Source organism: Populus trichocarpa, chromosome 14, assembly GCF_000002775.5.
Source record: "Populus trichocarpa isolate Nisqually-1 chromosome 14, P.trichocarpa_v4.1, whole genome shotgun sequence".
Lineage (NCBI taxonomy): Eukaryota > Viridiplantae > Streptophyta > Magnoliopsida > Malpighiales > Salicaceae > Populus > Populus trichocarpa.
The window spans coordinates 9,884,148-9,903,462 of record NC_037298.2 but is presented as its reverse complement, the minus strand read 5'-3'; the positions used below and the strand labels follow the sequence as shown (position 1 = coordinate 9,903,462).

The window sequence follows — 19,315 nt, the reverse complement described above, 5'->3', positions numbered from 1 at the left end:
AAAATTAGAAAAGGAAAAAAGTATTTTTGGGAGGGAAAAGGAAAAGAAAAGAAGAGGTTTCTCTATTGAGTCCCTTAAGTTCTGATATTATGGAATGGGCTCACCATCTATCCACCTTTTTCTCAAATGGATCCTTTTCAATTAAATGACTGGAGATGAGGTTAGGTAGTTTCTATCCAGCTATAATACCCACAGACCTTGGCACGAACACAATCAATTCTCCCCTCTTGCACAAGAATGTTCTCTATTTAATAAGATTTTAAGCAATATATTCCTCAATGCCTTGCACATTATTTCTTGCTCATAGAAAAGCCCTAGTAATTTATCAGATGAAGAGCCTGCTGAAGGTTTATCTGTACAAAGGGGGAAAGCTGTTTCATGGAAAACCTGCCATAAAATAACCTAACACGTTGTATGTTCCACGACCATGGCCAGGCATGAGCCTCCTCTGTGTCCAGCCGTTCAAATATGGCCACCTGGGGTCAAATGGACGGTAACGTCCGAATGATTACACATAGTATATCATGCCAACTTCAATGAGGCTGATGTGAGGAATGTTCAGCGCCACGGCAGGGCCCCTGCAATTCTTCCGAAGAAATGAGTAGCCAATATCAATAGCTAGTTTTTTAAGGAATGAGGATGTTCTCCTAGCCTTCACGTATGAATGCCCCATTATATAGGCTACCCCCGCTTCCTTTGCCTGGATCAAATCCATCAGCTCTTCCTTAACTAAAGGATCCATCCCAGGATTTGGTGGCAGCTGAAACCTCACGTGGCGCCTTCTGATCTGGGGATTCTCGTCATCATAAGCAGATCGCAAACTCTGGAGGGTTAAAGATCTGCTACTTTGGATAGACTCGTCAATGCTGAGAATTTCTTGCTCTGATACCATTAAACTCAAGCTAGATTGGACAGGGTTGATGCTCATAACAGCCATCCTGCCATCAAGGGATGGACTCTCGGATGAAGAGAATTGTGGTTCAACAGCTTCCATCTGAATGAACTCTGCTATGCTCTGTATAAGCTTGTTCTCAAAGCTGCCATCATCCCGCTGGATGTCCTTGTAGCCATACCTCACAATGCACCTGTACATGCGATATGGTCTTGGGCATACTCGGCCAATGAGGAAGCGTTCTTCAGGGGAAACATACGGAACAGGGACTGATTTTACACAAACAAAAACTAACACCTTATGAAATGCAGGGAGATTTGTTACAAAGTGAGAGAAGATTGCAGGAACTCCAGTAGCCAACTCAGAGTATATGAGACCTATCCCCGGTACACGAACAATGCCAAGGCTGGGGCCCAATCCAAGTAGCCATTTTAACGACACTTTGTTGTGCAGATCAAAGTTGTACTTCTTGCGAGTTCCATAATGCCAAATGTACATAATAAGCATAAAAATGGCTGACAGCACAAGAGGAGCCCATCCTCCCTGGGGCACTTTCATGAGGGCTGCTGACAAGTAGACACCCTCAATGAACCAAAAGAATAGAAGGAAACATGCAGCCAGAATGACACTCTTCTGCCAAACGAAGATTATGACCAGTGCCATGAGAAATGTTGTGATAAACATGACTGTCATGCAGGCAAGTCCTGGGAACCAACACGCAAACACAAAAAATCACTATGATATTCAACTACGATACTCGTACGCCTGAAAAAATGATACTCATAGGCCTAATAAAAGTATGGAAAAGGGCAGAAAGAACATCAGCCATCCCTCTGTTGCTAACCCTGCAGAGAGACTTGTGCAGCAACTTTGGGCCCCAATATGACCCCCCAGGAAAATTGGCGTACATTAACATAAGAGTTTAGAATGGAATCACCAGACAGCAAAATTAAGAGGCAGCAAGCAGTGAAGAGAGAACTTCTAGCTAATTTGTGCAGCTGAACTCCTAAATGGTTCACATATAGCAATAAAATGTTTGAAATTCCACAGCTGAACTGAAAATCTTATCTGTCTTGAATGCTCAAAATATAGCTATAATAGCAGGCACAATTGCATCAACAAAGCACTTTTGTAACCTAACCATCAGATAATTGAGGAAAAGAATGACATAGCATGACAGAGGGAGAGCAATGACTTACCATAAGCATTTCCAATGAAAGTTGTATCTTGAAATCCAATAGTTACAGCAAGAGTAAGGACCATGAGGATCCAGTTTATTTCTGGGATGTAGATCTGCCCATATATGTGTTTCGAGGTGTGAACAACTTTAACTCGTGGAAAACACCCAAGGGCATGGCATTGCTTAACAATAGAGAAAGTGGCGGTGATAACAGCCTGACTTCCAACAATAGCAGCAAGGGTGGCAATAACACATACAGGCCAAAATACACGATCTGCAATATGCAATTAGGGAACAAATTAAACCAACTCCAATAGGATAGAAAATTCAGGAACAATTGTTACTTAAAGTCACATTGAATACCAGGTATCGAGTCATAGAAACTGTTTGACATGGAGTTGGGATGTTTAGATAGAAATGCAGCCTGACCCATGTATTGTACAACCAAACAAGGGTAAATAGCCAATGCAAAAGCAAGCTGCACGGGCAAGAGCATCATTAAATTTATCACTTGGAAATACAATTATAAGAAGTACCTTGGTGACAAATAACACAGTTTCAGTTTACACTCACCCTGATAGATAAGGCAGTGAAATGACCAAGATCAGCAAACATTGCTTCAGTGCCTGGTGAGACCCAGAAAAATTGTTGGTAATTAGTGCGCTATTAGCAATGTACAAAACTGAATCAGTTATTGCATTCGGAGCACTGAATAGTTTCCGACCAAACTACAACTTTAAATCAACCAAACTCCCAATGAATAGTGACAATCACATGCAACAAGCCAGTGCAAAATCATGCAAGATCAATTTCCTGATCCAACATACCAGTTATGGAAAGAAGGACCCCTCCAAGTGAAATCCAACCATCTTTACCCGTCTGGCTGAAGAACTTTATAATGTAATGAGGCGACAAAGCACGAACAATCCTCGGGTTCCAATGTATAATGTTGTACAGTCCAATGGAGAGAATTGACACCAACCAGATTATTACAATTGGTGCAAACATAAAGGCTACCTTATGAGTGCCGCAATGCTGCAGAGCAAAGAGGCCAACCAAAATGACACAGGCAAGCAAGACAAGTTCACCTACCAAGAATAGCAAGCATACTTTGTCAAAACTGAGTATTATGAAGCCGTAAGGTGTAAAGAAATATTGAAGCATTAATAGGCATCATAATACAAATTTTGTGAGGACAGGTTGGTAAGAATAACTAAATTACCCTTAGTCAGTTTACTGTCAGCGACTTGTAGCCCAGATACCGCTGACAAAACTGCAAGCACAAAACAAATTCGATTTATAAATTTAATCCAGGGACCAAGTATTGAGGTGGGGAAAAGAACTGTTGATGTTGTTACTTCTATGCAAGAAGTTTCTGCAGGGTGAAGTAGTGAATCAGGCAGAAGAATTGAAAAGACATAAAAAGAAAAGGAAAGGTAAAACATAAGTTAATTAGAATGCAGAAATTAAAAACCCCTGCTGTCATCAGTATCAATGACAGTTGCTAATGAGATGATGCATGCCTGCATAATAAAATCAATTGAAGACATGGTCTATAAATGGTCTTCCTTATTCTAATTTGTAAAGCTGGCTCATTAAATTAATTTACAAACCAAGTATATTGTAATAGCGAGATATATAAATGATCTTCCTTGCTTGTACATGCCTTGCAGAATAGAAGACTCGGCTAAAGATGGAAGCAAAAGAGTTTCTTACAGCACCTCCAATGGTCAAAAGTTGACAAGGACAAGACACTCATGCAGTTTGGGAAATACATAATTATTGATAACTCGTAGTAATGCATTACCAGATATTGCTGGAGTAAGCACGCCATCACCTATGACCATGCAAGCACCAAACAAGACAACAACAAGTAGCGCAGTTCGAAGTCTTCTGTGCTTCTCCAAAAATCTCTTCAATGGAGAGGAGGCAATAGCCTGTGTTGAGGGGCCATATTTGTAGGCTGAGAGCTCCTCATCGGCTGCTTGTTGATTGGGAAGCAAGCTCAACTTTGCATGCCTGCAAAGCAACGAGTAAAGAGCAAATGTGCCGCCTGACATAAATTAAAGTGTATCAGAAAGAGAGCATGGAATCAGAATTCATGTGAGAAAAATATCCGATAGAGAAGTTTTGTCTCACCTTCACCATTATCATCTGCGCTCAATAGGATACATACATACTTGATCAAAGGTATCAATGTAAAGGTCCAGAAAATCAAGGAAAATGCACCGAAAATTACTTCCTCGGTCTGATGTTTCTGCATCTTCCCAGCAAATGTGTTTGTATAAACATAAAGAGGTGAAGTACTCAGGTCTCCATAAACTACCCCAAAGCTTTGATATGCCAATAGTAGATTCCTGGAGAGAATTAACCATGAAAACTGCAAAATCACACACAAGTAAAGTTATGGTTCAAGGAAACTATTGGCATTTTAGCTCATTAAAAAAAAAAAAAAGCCTCCTGCTTAGTTTACTTCTGACACCAAGAATTACAGCAAGCTTGAATTGAGAACTAAAGAGAGGCAACAAGACTTGTGAAAAGCATGAGTGGCACAATACGATTAGGAAATAAAAAATAAATTGAATCAAACTTTTTTATTTCTAGTGAGTAATCTCTATGTTTTCAACTTATTCCATCATGGTACAGACCTGACTTGCCATTGATTTGAGCTATTTATGCTGAAATCATTGACTAAAATAAAATTGTTTCTTTATACATGAAAATTTAAAATAAATGTTTATTGATGACCATGATGCTATGAAGAACTCGACCTCTATCACTTGGGTTCTTATCATTCAGCATATAACTTAACACAGATGCACACAACAGCAACCATCCAAACACAACCATTCAGATAATGCTTTAGAATAACAAAGATTAAAATATCATCACATCAGGAAGAAAAAAAAATCAATCATTGACTTTGTCAGTGAAAAATTCATTCTCGCTATGGCCAAGAGTTATAAATCATATTGAAAAAAGAAGCTAACATCACCAACGTGAATAAAAATTAAAATAAAATAAAAAAACCTACTCAAGCGGCCAACAAAACACACAGCAAGTTCACTAACTCTAAAAAAAAAAAAAAAAACTAACTAGTTGAAATAATTATTTGGTTTATCTTATTACAGATAACACAACATATTATACTGTAAGAAAGAAGTCATCTGAAAACAATCCTAATGAAGCTGTTTGATTTATTGAAGGCAAGAAGCAGTGAATTCATTCATCTAAAAACTGCAATAAAATTGTAAAATCACTTCCCATTGCTCTCTTTTCGTTTCTGATAATGATTGATCAGAACTTGTGAAACACATAAAATCAATCCAACAAGAATCGAATTCATCAACTCCGAAAATGCGCATATATACAAAATAGAGAAAATTAAAGAAAATAATAGAGAAAATGAATAAGCGAGGGAGGGGGGGGGGGGGGAGGCCTGACTTGAGATGGATTAGAAGAACGGTGAATTCCAGCTCCTGCCTCCATTGGAAACCTTACGGAGCTCTCTTTCTCTGTGTATCTCTCTCTCTCCCCCTCTCCCACTCTCTCTCTCTGTGAGTCTGAGTGTGGGTCTTAAATTTTAGTGGAGCTCAACGATGAAGAAAGAAAACACAACTAGTGGTACTTGTTCTTCTTATTATTATTCAAATAAACCTCAAAATTATTATGAGAGGAATATTTTTATCATTTATGTTTGAAAACTTTGTTAGATAAATATTGTGTTTTAAATTATTTTTTATCTATTTAAAAATATTAAAAAATTATCTTTAAATAAAAAAATAAATATATTTTAAACATCCATCATTTTAACAACAATATCAAAAATATCCTTATCTGATCTCACGGATAACTTCTTCTTCTTTTTTTTGGAAGTATTTGTTTGGTACCTTGGTTTTAATACCGTCACGCCGGTTACAATCCAATCCAATTCTGGATTGGTTTTGCTCACAGAATACCGTCACGCCGGTTACAATCCAACCCAATTCTGGATTTGTAATGCTGTATTTTTGCTTGCTTAGTGCGTTTAATAATTCGATGTAGAAAAATTTTTATAAATATTTTTTAATTAAAATAATAACTTTTATACGAGTATATTAAAATTATTAAAAATATATTATTTTAATATTATTTAAAAAGAATAAATTGAAAAACGGGTCTTTCTTAGGAGTTACTGGGACTATCCTCGTGAGAACAAATGTTGTCTAACCTTAAGCTGGTTCAGGAATTGGAGAGTACAAGGGCTGGATTGAGTTTTTAATTAAACTAGATAAATAAATTTTTCATTTGATTCTATCTATTAAATTCCCAGATTAAAAACCAACTAACTAAAATTAAAAAAAAAAAGTTAACTTCTTCAGTTTTTATTTAATGTAACCCAAACACATGATTAGATTTTATCTCGGATTAAAGTTTGAGTTTGACAATTAGATGTCTTTATAAAAATATTTTTTCATTAAAAATATATTAATATAATGATTTTTTAGATTTTTTATTTTGAATACTAGCATATCAAAATTATAAAAAAATCATAAAAATATAAATTTAATTTTTTAAAAAAAAAAATTAAAAAAACATTTTTGGAAAAAATTAAAACACAAAAATATACACATCCTTGAATGAGATCAAACTAAGAAAAATGGAAATGTTTAGGAGAGAGTTTTAACTTGTTTTTTTGTTAAAATTTATTTTTTATTTTAAATTAATTGTTTTTAGTATTTTTGAATTATTTTGATATGTTAATGTTAAAAAATAAATTATATATAAAAAAATATTATTTTAATGTTTTCTAAAGTAAAATACACTTTTGAAAAGTAACCGTTATCACGTTCTCAAATATTATCATGGGCCTTGATGTAGGAGTTTTGTGAGAAAAATAAAAACTTTCTTTAATTATTTTATTTTTTTTAATTTTTTAGTTTAAAATTTTTAATTTTAATTTTTATTCCTTTTTATTTTAATATTCAATATTATTAAGTTTTATTAGTTTTTAAATTTAAAGAGAATATTTTTATTTTTATATTATTATTATAAGAATTTTATAGTTTTACTACATAAATTGATTGGTGTAATAGAACAGATGAGATTTTGATGAATAATTCTCTTTTTTTATCTTTTTTTTTGAGTCTTTTCATATTTATACCGAGGTGGTTATGCTTAAACAGTTTCTGACTAGAAGACTACATGCAAGAGCTTTTTAGGAAATAAATATTTCCTTAATTATTATTTTTTTATTTTTAGTTTGAATTTTTTTTCCCTATTTTAATTTTTCTATTTACTATTATTAGGTTTTTATAGGTTTCTATTTAAAGAGAACAATTTTTAAATTTTTATTTAGTATTATTAGAGGTTTTTTTTTGTTTTACTTGATGGAAATTTTGTTTTAAAACATGATTACTTAGCACATCTAAAGCAAAATTTAAAATGGAGTACATCTACTTTTTAGGTTAGGGTAAAACTTTTGTTCGAATTTATTTTATAACATAAACCTTTTTATTTTAACATGAAATATTAACAGAATTAAAATAAATTATAGATAAATAAAAAATTGATCTAAAAAATTCTTGGTTTGAATATTTTAAAAAATAAGCAAAATCCTCTAAAACTCTATCTCACGTTGAAAAAAAATAAATTTTCCTTGATGTTTATATAATAAGGAGATAAGAAGTTAAAATTATGTCCGAAAGGTACCCAAATTTTTAAAGGGAAAAAATTCTAAAAAAAATGAGTTCTAAATTTAAACTCACGTGCGCAACTTGGCTTGGCTCGTCATTTTCATAACTTGAATAATTATTTTAGCCTAAAGTATCAAATTTAAAACCAAAACATTTAAATTTAATTTTAGTTTTAAGAAAGGTAATCAAAGACGATAATTACTGAAATTAATTTTATATCAATTTTAATTCTGTAATCATTTATAAAAAAATTTTGAAAACGAGTATTTTGAGCAATTTTTTTTTTCGCACTGTTTCGGACAGAAATTCTGTAGAATTTATGACTCGTCTAATCAAGGGAGCGTATAATTTCAATATATATTTTAGTATGCATTATATTTACCAAGTATGCATGTCAGTCTTTTGCTACGGTAACAAGTTTACAATGATCTTATATTTTTATATACTTATAAACTAAACCCTGTGTGTTCACTTCTCTAATCATCTAATAACTTTGGACATTATTACTATATAAAGAGATTCAATATATTCAGGCAATTAAGACTTAAATTAAGTATTTTTTATGACTCTTCTTGGTTATGAATTTATTTTTTTGTTTTTTAAGAGTTTTGATTTGTAATAAATTTTATAATTTTTTTAAAGTTTTAACCGTTGCACCGGGATTTAAATAAAATTCTCAATTTGCTAGAGATCGAGCATGCTATCGCTACGCTTGTTAAGTTAAAGTTCTCGTTTAGGGCTACGGTTCAACTTGTCTTTCATGAAAATTTGAGTTTTTATTTTTTTGCTTTAAATTAATATTTTTTTTAGATTTATTTTATTATTTTGATGTGTTTATATCAAAAATGAATTTAAAAAAAATAAAAAAATTATTTTGATGCATTCCGAGCAAAAATCACTTTGAAAAACAACCACTACCACTCTCAAATACCCCAAAGTGGAAGATTGTGCTTCATGCTCTCTTTACCCCTCATGGAATAAAGATGCTTGTGACATCCCAAGTCTATACATTCACTTTAGAGATGTTTGAAAGTGTAATAGCGGTTATTTTTCAAAGTGTTTTTCACTTAGAAATGCATTAAAATAATTTTTCTTTTATTTTTAAAAAATTATTTTTGACATCAACACATCAAAATAATCTAAAAACCTAAAAAAATATTAATTCAAAATAAAAAAATACTTTTAAACCATAAAAACAAAGAAGCCTTTGGACTCTTAGAATACCATACTCCAAGCAGAAGGTTTTAAGGTTGCGCTCCTCAGTTAACTGGGAGGAACTTAACCTCACAAGTGATTTGGCATTGCGTTTCGAAAGTATTTTTAAAAATATTTAAAAAAAATTTATTTTTTATTTTTGCTTTATAATTTTAATGTTTTCATAATATTATTTTGATGTGCTAATATCAATAATATTTTTTTTTAAAAAAAATTATTTTAATATATTTTAAAATAAATAATACTTTAAAACCGCAACTACAAACAGAAAGAAAGAAAAAATAAAGCTTTGAATTTCATTTCTTTATGGTCACATGCTAGTGAGAGCAATGCTGTCGATGTTCACACTGCTTGAGACCTGCTAGAGAACGTCTTTTCTCCGGTGGATTAGCTGCGTATACAAAAAGCCCTCTCTGGATAAGCTGCTTATACAAAAAGCCCTCTCTGGATAAGCTGCAGAGAGCTTTTTTATTATTATTATGATATATTGTTAAAAGCTAACACCAAACCAGACAAGATTTTTAACCGTTGTCTTTTCCCCCTCCGCAGGGAGAATTCTTCCAACACTAACAGAACAGAACCCCTTATATACGAAAAGTAATGGTTTACAGCAAGATTATCAATACATTTATGATAAAAAAAAATTAAAAAAATAACAACAATAATAACACAGCTGTTCTTTTATACACTTACAAACAGCTGACTATCTTCACTGAGCTCTCAAAAAAGGGGAATAAACACTTGAAGTAAACAATTGAAGTATCACAAAAATCAATCTCAACAATTTTTAAGGAAAACAAATTTGTTTTATATGGCTGATCTGAATAAGTGGCTTCCAAGGGTCACCGTTGGGGTTCCTTCCCCCATGACTGTCGTCAAGTTCATCTCTTTCTCGATTATACGATCAAGTTCCATTACCACATAATTCATGGCTGGTCGTCTCTCACTTGAAGGTTCCACACATCGGAGCATCAACTGTATAAACTCTTCCATACCTTCAGCAGTGAAGCTACTCCCCAATCTTTGGTCGACAATGCTGGCAAAGTTGGCGTAGTCCTGAGTATTTTGGACCTAGAGAAAAAGATACCAAATTAATTTTACTTCCAGACTAGTGGCAATTTACTACCACACATGGTGCAAGTTCTATTGATTTTTTGAAGTACGGGAATATTTAGAAATTAACACAGGCACTTGCATGTTTCATTCAAGCACACGAGGAGAGATGATGAAAATCTGTGGCAATTATATTTTGTGATGGCAAGATAGCAGTAAAAACAATCTTTATTCTCGATCCTGCCCATTCACGCAGACATTCACTAATATGACTAGTTGAACTGGTGACAAATGAAGCAAGTGAATTACTTTAAAACAGACACATCACAGCATAATCTACAGTGATCAAGACTGATAACTTACCCATTCAACCAGATTTTGATTCGTCCCTGGAGATGGTTCTGCTGCCTCCTTGCCGCTTAGCAACTCTAGAAGGAATACACCAAAACTGAACACGTCGCTTTTTTCAGAAAATCGCCTGAACTCTCTCACCCTGCATTTGTAAATGTCATATGAATAACTGACAAGCTATAAAGTGTTAAAAGCTGTATAGAACACGGAGAGTTACGGAGTAATACTCTGGGGCAAGAAATATCTCATCTGATGTCACTTGCGTAGATGGGCCTGCAATATCAACTTTTCCCAGGAAATTACGAAGTCCTGCATCTGCAACTTTAGCAATGAAATTTTCATCCACGAGAACGTTGGCTGTTTTGAAATTTTTGTGCACCAAACGGGGAGATAGAGAGTGAAGATGAGCCAAACCTGTAGCATGGGATGAGATGAATGAGGTGGCACATGCACTTTGAGACCATTCATACACACAAAGAAGAACCTTTTATAAATATGAAGTCTTACCAAACTCTAAAGTATTTTGTGAAACCAATATTAATATTCCTTTTCTTTTCTCCCCCCTCCCCTCTCTCTCTATTTTTTTGTACTGAACTTGGCATTATATCTAAAGGAAAGAAAAACTGATACCAGGAAAGCCAAAATGCTGACTGATTTTGCAAAGGATCACCTTTAGCAGCCCCTAGAGCGATTGAGAGCCTATGCTTGAATTCAAGCTTCCCATCCAAAGTTTGACCAGGTCCTGCAAACAAAAACACCAGGACTTTATTATAAATGAGAATCAACTATTATGGATACAGGGTTTGTATATATTGATCTAAGAAGAAGATGACAAGAGGAACAGTTTGAAGTAGCAGTATCGCACATCTCATGATAATGCATGGAAGAAAATCCAGGTGAAATAATTTCTAGCTATATGTCCCATGGATGCTTAAATGGAGAAGAACAATATAGAAGACATAATAGCTCAGTAAATTCTATACAACACAGATCAAACAAGCAAAAGCGGTGACTGGATAGAGAGTTACCATACAAGTGATTGGAAACGCTCCCACTAGGGATATACTCGTATACAAGAAACTGTAGGTCATTTTCCTGGCAGTAGCCCAAAAGAGTCACAAGATTCCGATGCTGAATAGGTGAAAGGTAGCGCACCTGATTTTCGAGAAGTCAGTCTTGTTAGACCAAAACTTCGACAATGTGACAATAGAGATAACATAATAGAGATAAGTGAATAGTAATCACGGACAGCATAGATGAAATTCATATGCTAGTTTTAGGCTCCTAGAACAAACGGACTAAGATACCACACAATTGAAGCTGAGTTTCCCAGAAAAGGATAGATCCATATAAATTGGAGAAGAAAAGCTTTATTTTATTAAGCCTGGAGTTATATATAGGCAAACAACCAGGCTATGACATAAACTATCATGCCATAGGTTAATTTAAAAATTAGGAGGAACAAAAAGCTCAAATGATGTCTGTAATAATTATTTGCATTTATTATTCATTCCTCGGAAAATTTGGTGTGCTAAGCTAGCAAAACAATCCTGCCACCGTTCATTGCAGCATTAATGATGAATGAAAAATGGAGCGATTATGGGGAGAACCCAAACTTAAAAGAAAATGGTTCTCGTTCATTAATGAATGTTTTCATCCGAAAGACTGAAACTCAATTCTTTCAGCAAGTGATGATTACCTCATCAACGAATTCTGGACTAGGAGCTCCAGGTCTCTTTTTGATGGCTACAACCATCCCATTATTAAGCAAACCCTTATATACCTCCCCAAACTTTCCAAACCCCATCAAATTTTTCTCGCTAAAACCTTTCGTGGCCAGAGACAATTCTTCCATCTCAAAACGCCTTGCTTCTTGTAATGACAACTCAATCCCTGCATGCCTTCCTACAGCAGGTAATCGAAAGAACAGCCACATTTAACATTTAATCACTTGCTTTTGAGCCTCTCTTGAATGATGTATGATGCAACTATTACCTTGAACAGATGTTTCAGAAGATCCTGTCTCTGAAGTTCTTGACACGCTCTTTTTGTGAGAAAGGCACCATAGAAGAAAAATAACTGCCCCCACCAATGCCATGACTCCTGCAGCACCTCCCAATATGGCTGCAAGAGTCCTTGACATCTGGTATGGGAACCGCTTCAGCTATGCCGTAAGGTTTTAGTCGAATATGAGACAATATACATGGAACCTGGAAAAGGAAAGGCAGAAAAGCAATAATGAAGAAAAGAAAATGCCACCTCATAAACAAGCAGCATTCAATAATCCATATAACCATGGATGACAGAAACACATAACGCAACGACATCGGTGCAGGAATTGATATTTCGTTTAGTCAAACAGTCATCTAGTCCCTGAAAAAGATCTTCTTTCAAGTCAACCATAAAGACAATTTCTGTTTAAAATAAGTGAGCTGCGCGAAAAGTTGAATCCCAGGTAAAGGAAGCAAAGACAAATGCATTAATGACAAATAGTAACCTTCGAGAGGAATTCTCCAGTATTCTAATCATATGGTTAAACCCTAACTAATTAAATTAAACACACTATCAAATTCATTGAGAACCGACAAATGCTACTTAGCAGACTAGCAAAAGAAACGAGAAATGTGTCAAAACTGAAACTCCTTGAGATTAAAAAGAATGAAAGACATGAAAATAAATGGAAATCTGAAATCTCCTAACCTGTATTCACAGATAAATTATGCAGCCAGATCCCCAGAAACCTCAGCTTCATTTGCCAGTGACAAATTGAGTCAGGGTTCCAATAGCACAATCACCAAAATAAAAAATCACCCCACATTCCCAGCAACAAATTCTCAAAAGAAAAAAAAAAACAAGAAAGAAACAAACCCCAGTTGTGAAGATGAACACAGCTTCAAGGCCTGGTCTACGACAAACAAACTGCGACTGATTAAGCAAGGAAAAATCTGAAACCAATCAGCAGCTTGCTGTACCTTTTCTCTTTAAAAATAATATTAATAAATAATAAAGTTGAGAATCATCGTTGGATACAGTACAGACATTGCCGACAGAAAGTGACCTCGCGCCGACAACGCGACCAGGGAAGAGGTGGTTTATTACTACTCCCTACTATTACTCCCTCACCCTCACTACCAAACTCAAACACGAAACTCCATCACTCTAAAAAGTCTAAATCACAAATAATTCTTTATTATATACAACAAAGAATATTTAATTAAATGAATAAATAAAACCCCATATTCTTACTGAAAAAAGTCTTGACGTAATTAATAATATCAAGAAAAAAAAAAAAAGGAAAGAAGATGACGATGAAGATGAATAAGAAATAGACAGAGTGAGAGAGAGAGAGAGAGAGAGAGATTTATTATGATAATAATAACAATAATAATAACAATAACAATAAATTATTGTTATTGTTATTATTATTATTGCTGCTGCTGCTGTAGTAGTAGAACTGTAGTCGTTTATTTTTGTGTGGGCTGTAAAGCAGTATAATTGGTGTCTGCTAGCTGCTGCAAGTTGTAATAAGAGATTTATCTTGTATGCCCTAGTTAGTCCCTGTACATGGATGCCCTCTTCATCTCATCCCATCTTTCCTGCCTGCCTGTCTGCAAGTACTATGCTACAACAACTACGACAAACATCGAGATTAAGGATTCATAAACAACCCTTTTCATTTTATCTATCAGTTTTGTTTCAAACATAACAATCAATGTTATTCATCCATCCGTCCATCCATTGTTGGCGACTAGACTTGCAATTATTAGTCGAGCTTTTCTTGATGGGTGATTCTAAATAGTGAGTGTAAATCTATTATAGTTAAATAAAAATTTATTATAGATAAATTATATAAATGATTTAATAGGTGTATTTATAAACTAGTATGAAAAATCTAAGTCTAAAAAATCTAGTCGCATTATACCATAATAATAGCTAAAAAAAAACTTAAATTTTTATCCAACTATTGGATCATTATCAAATTTTTACAAGAGTATTTAAATATTGTTTTTTTATAGTAATTATGAAATCGTTATTACGATACTCAGATATTTAGATTTGAAAATCTCGTCTTGAGCCCTGAATTTAGTTTCTATGGTTATTTCCTTGTTATTTTAAAATTTTTGTTATTTTTTTAATTGAGATAGGGTTTTTAACATAATAAAAGCTTGATAAACCTAAAAAAAAACAGACTTCATTATTATTATTTTAAAGAAGATAAACCTATGAATTTGAAGTTCATATTTATAGTCTCTTTCGTTCATTAATAATTATGTATTCTTTATTTGTTGTTGTTTTCAGCTTCTGTTTCTGTCGATCTCGATCTAATTTTGCACATATATGTATATGCTTGATTAGAGTTTGCACTTAAAAAAACAAATTCTTAAATAATAGTTTTAACATTAAAGATCGTGATAAAATAGGGAAAAAAAAACAAGATGCTTTGATGTTATGTTTATTTTAGTGCTTTGTATGGAAGCATTCAATGATCACATGTAAATCGGATGGCATTGACAATGGGACGATGAAGGCGGGGCTAATGTTGATTGTGTTAGGGATGAAATTAGTAAAATAAAAAAGTTTGAGACTCGATAGATAATTGGATCATACGTTAGGGGTTAGATTTGGGTTTTCTCATAAATATATCAACAATATAACAAATGCCTCGGTTAGATTAGAACAAAGACCAGCTACGATGGAATTTATATTTTATACAACAAAATACGTTTTTATACGTATATTCTTGTACGGTAAACAAATAATAGTACCGCAGAGTAGAGTCTGCAGACGTATACTGAGTCAGCTTGTGTATATATACAATAATTATACAGAGAATAAAAGAAAGTGGAGATGTGGGGTTGCTATCCCCACCAGACAGCTATGTTGACATTGCTCCTACTTGAACGTGGAGGATATTTGAAATTTCGGTGGAGAATATTTTTTTGAAATAGTTTTTTATTTGAAAATATATTAAAATAAATTTTTTTTATATTTTATTTTTTTATTATTGATATTAGTATATTAAAAACATTAAAAAAATCATCAATTTAATATTTTTTCAATTTAAAAACACTTTTGAGAAGCATCTAGAAGCAAAAGTAGAAGTTGTTATTTGTTTTTAGTATTGTGGTATCGGTTATTATTTTTGAAAGCAAAAGTAAAAATATATTAAAATAATATATATTTTTTATTTTTTAAAATTTATTTTTGACACCAACACATTAAAATAATTAAAAAATACTAAATTAATAATTTAAATTAAAAAAATTAAATTTTAACAAAAACAAATCCAATCGTATAGCTAAACGAGCTAAAAATGCTACTATAATAATTATGGACTAGTAATATTTTTATATTTTCTTCTATTTATTCATCATAACTATTTTCTCCTTACAACAAGAATAACTAACAAATAAAATTTGCGATGCAGCGGGTTCATAAATAAAAATTATATCATAAATCGTTTTTGAAAAGGGTTGTGTGGGGAATTACAAATAATGGTCTGTTTTTCTTATAGTTTTTAAACCCGGCTCGGTACCCGGTCCGGTCCAAGACTCGGATTCTGGGTTTTGACCGGATCACCAGATCAGCCGGGTCAATTTTTATTTTAAAAAAAAATTCAAAACGGCGTCGTTTTAATAAAAATAAAAGTCTACGAGTTGCAACCGGGTTTTGCCGAGTCGGCCGGGTCACACTGGATCATGTCTTTTTCTATTTTTTCTTCAACTCGACCCGGTTTCAGCTCTAGATTAACCAGATTCTGGATCAACCCACCGGCCGAGTTTCAAATCTATAGTTTTTCTATTCTTAGGAAAAACTTTATTAATAAAAAACCTTGAAAGGGAAAGGGAAAGGAAAAAGACTGAACCTGCAGGCGATGCGACCCAAGTAGTGATGGAGCTACGAAGTTTATTTCATGGGCCCAAGCCTTTATTTTTATTCTTTTTGAAGGTCGAACTCATAAGAAAGAACAACCTTTCAATCATGAGATATTTTAATTTTAATTTTTTTGACTTGATCAATGAAAATGAAATTGGGTTCGCTTCAGGGAAATGAAAACTTTTGATTCCATTGCAATTTATTCAAGTGATATTGCTTTGTAAAAGAACCTGAATTAACCAAACTAAACCTAGGCATCAAATACTTCAAAACCTCGTTTTTGTATATACTAGCTATTTAACTCGTGTGCGGTATGCATTTTTTTTCCTAAAAAAATACTAGGATATACAAGCTATCTCGATATATTTTTTACATAAAAAAAAAAAGTCAAAATGTAAAAGATTGATCCCACTTTACATGTCGTGTCTTCCATCTGTTTTTATTCCCCCTCCCCATATATTATGCAGAGGAGCCAGCGAAACCATTTCTATGATAGCTAGAACTGCAAGTTGAAAAATCCTCGTTACTGTTTTATCGATGTTTCCCAGGAAATTGACTGTGTCAAATCTCCTTAAAAAACATGTTCAGAATGAGCACCATCTAAGCAATGAAATAGACAATGATTAATCGCAACTCTTTGTCGGCTCTGCAAGCCGTTTCCTATGTTCATCATAAGAACCTCCAGCTGATCAGATTATCAAGCTACACACAAGCATGCTTTGTGGCTACTGCAAAGTGTACAAGGTAAGGATCAATATAATCAAGCTAAAGCTTATTTAAACTATCCTTGCAGGCCTCAACAACATGTCCATGATCTGAATTCCATAGCTGAAAACCAGGCGGAGAGCAAGAAAAATAACCACCATATGCATAATCACTTAAGAGCTTGTTTGATATTGACGTTGCTGTTGTGATTTGAAAAAAGTTGTTTTATAAAAAGTATTTTTAGTTGAGGTTGGTTTGAAAAAATATATGTTTGGTTAAAACTGTTGTTGAAATTGAGGTTGAACAAAATATAGTTTAACGTGTTTGGTTAAAAAAAATGCTTTTCAATTTGCACATTTATTATTCCATTAAACTATGTGCAATATCATTACATACAAAATCTATCCAACAAGGACTATATTTTCCATGGTTTCTTAAGAGCGCAACAACAAAAACTGAATTTTTTAATTTATATAGTGTTATTAAATAATAAAGATTGTGATATCTTTATTATTAGAATTGCGATCAAATTCCACAAATGCTACGTCATTATGCGATATCTTTCTAATTTATGTAGTGTTATTAAATAATATTAAATACTAGTTTTTCGAATAAAACACAATTTTTTTAAAAAATTTACAATTTCATTACAGTACGAGTAAATTTAATTCACCTTAAACTAATTTAAAAAAAAACAAAAAAAAAATATTGTTCACGATTAACTGCACTGGTTTTTCGGGGAAAAAAAAACTAAACTTTTCTCATTGGTTTTTTCATAAAAAAAAAATCTGAACATTGCGATAGTGGAGCATGACTCCACTATTCCTAAAAATAACCACGAGAAGTAGCAAAATGCTGCTTCTCCAATCCTGTGGCTAGGCAGCAAAAATTATTGGGCCCTACCAAGCAAAATCAGTTTTGTTTCCTTTATCAAATATTAAAATGTGTGGCTGCGGGTGAATCTTACCCGCAGCCACATTACCAAACAGTATCTTAAAGCTTGTTTGATATTGCGGTTGCTGTTGTGGTTGAATGAGATCATGCGAGTGTTAAAATCTGTGATTAAACTAAACCTAAGATCCTCCCTCTAAGCAAGCCCTGTTTTGAATACTTCGGCTAACACCTCCCCTATTATTGCTTCACTCTTGTGATCAGCTGCAACCACAAAACAGAAACTCCTCAAAACAAAATTTACCAGATAAACCGATTGTCTCAAATTTTCTAAACATGCTAGTTATCTTAAGAAAAAGCAATAAAATCAAGCAAGGTTCCTCATTTTCCACAAAGACAAGAACTCTATTGATAACCAGCAAAAACCCATGTGGATTTCATCAATCAAGAACCCAAAAATGCTATTATACTTTCAAAGCTATGATGATCAAACCATGAACCCAGAAAAAAAAAGTGATCAAAAACAAGAAAGAGTAAGGGAGAGAGGTACCTGCACAATCAAAATGACGGTAGCCAAGCTTAATAGGATTAATAATGAGGTTTCTGATTTCTTTCCCTTCCATCCGCCATACACCTAAGCCAATTATTAGCATCTTGAATCCATTGTTCAGTGTTATTGCCATTTTTCTCCACTACAAAACTCAGTCTGGCAAAAAAAAAGAAGCTAGATTTCTAACCAAGAACCAATTCAGAACATAAATTTTAAGGAAGAAAGTATTTTTTATAAAGCTAGAAAATGAAAACATAAACTTACACATATAATTCAAATCTTTCAGAAAAAGGAAGTTACTTCCATCAAAACCAAACAAAACCCAGATGCCATGTACAATTTCAAAGAAAAAGTGAAGAACTTTACCTTGTATAGTCACAAGGACAAAACAAAAGACAAAACCCAGATGCCATGCACACTCTTTTTTTTTCCCGCGACCTTCTCTCTCGCGCCTTCTCCAACAGCCAACTGAGGAGTGCTTGTACTCGTTATATATAGCGACTGCTCTATTTTCTTCACTCCCACCAGCTATTGTAACTAACTAATAACTAGATATGATTAACCCGCGCATGTAGAGTTAAATTTTTCTTGAATGTGAAAACAAAAGTTTAAATGCTAAATTATATGAGTTTATTTAGTAAAATACGGTTATTTTTATGGGTTTAAAAATAATATATATAATTTATAAAAATATAATTTAATTAAAATAATTTCAAGATAATTTTTTTTTTAATATTAACATATAATATATTGAATTAACTTATGTTAAATTTACGATTCAAGTTATGAGATTATAATAACAATATAAAAAGAAAATCAAAATCAAAATAAATCATAAAATCTAATTCTCAATCAATCTAATTTAAAAAAAAAATTAATTAAAAAAGAACAAAAAAAACCTGAGTTAACCAATCAAACCTATAAAT

General features: G+C 33.1%; 2 protein-coding genes and 1 long non-coding RNA gene across 7 annotated transcripts; all 3 read right to left on the bottom strand.

Annotated features, from left to right (window-relative positions):
- Nucleotides 1-227: 227 nt before the first annotated feature.
- Nucleotides 228-5,697, bottom strand: LOC7466311 (potassium transporter 4). Its single transcript, XM_002320390.4, has 9 exons — nt 5,517-5,697; nt 4,212-4,452; nt 3,880-4,125; nt 3,295-3,345; nt 2,900-3,160; nt 2,646-2,698; nt 2,436-2,550; nt 2,092-2,346; nt 228-1,596 (listed from the first exon to the last, which is right to left on the bottom strand). The coding sequence occupies exons 1-9, from the start codon at nt 5,559-5,561 to the stop codon at nt 509-511; spliced, it is 2,355 nt and encodes a 784-aa protein (XP_002320426.2). The 5' UTR covers nt 5,562-5,697; the 3' UTR covers nt 228-508.
- Nucleotides 5,698-9,529: 3,832 nt separating this feature from the next.
- On the bottom strand, nt 9,530-14,136 carry LOC7466310 (proline-rich receptor-like protein kinase PERK8). 5 transcript variants are annotated; one of them, XM_024585867.2, is made up of 9 exons: nt 13,067-14,136; nt 12,362-12,576; nt 12,066-12,271; nt 11,395-11,521; nt 10,997-11,108; nt 10,781-10,818; nt 10,594-10,681; nt 10,379-10,508; nt 9,530-10,033 (listed from the first exon to the last, which is right to left on the bottom strand). In XM_024585867.2, the coding sequence occupies exons 2-9, from the start codon at nt 12,507-12,509 to the stop codon at nt 9,770-9,772; spliced, it is 1,113 nt and encodes a 370-aa protein (XP_024441635.1). In that variant the 5' UTR covers nt 12,510-12,576; nt 13,067-14,136; the 3' UTR covers nt 9,530-9,769. The 5 variants fall into 5 exon arrangements, with proteins under 5 accessions (XP_024441635.1, XP_024441634.1, XP_052303182.1 ...); XM_024585866.2 differs by having other exon boundaries at nt 10,594-10,818; nt 13,067-13,112; nt 13,235-14,136; XM_052447222.1 differs by having other exon boundaries at nt 10,594-10,818; nt 13,067-14,135.
- Nucleotides 14,137-17,747: 3,611 nt separating this feature from the next.
- LOC7462006 (uncharacterized) lies at nt 17,748-18,936 on the bottom strand. Its single transcript, XR_002977524.2, has 3 exons — nt 18,756-18,936; nt 18,390-18,545; nt 17,748-18,103 (listed from the first exon to the last, which is right to left on the bottom strand). It is a non-coding gene; the product is annotated as an uncharacterized LOC7462006 (long non-coding RNA).
- Nucleotides 18,937-19,315: the final 379 nt, after the last annotated feature.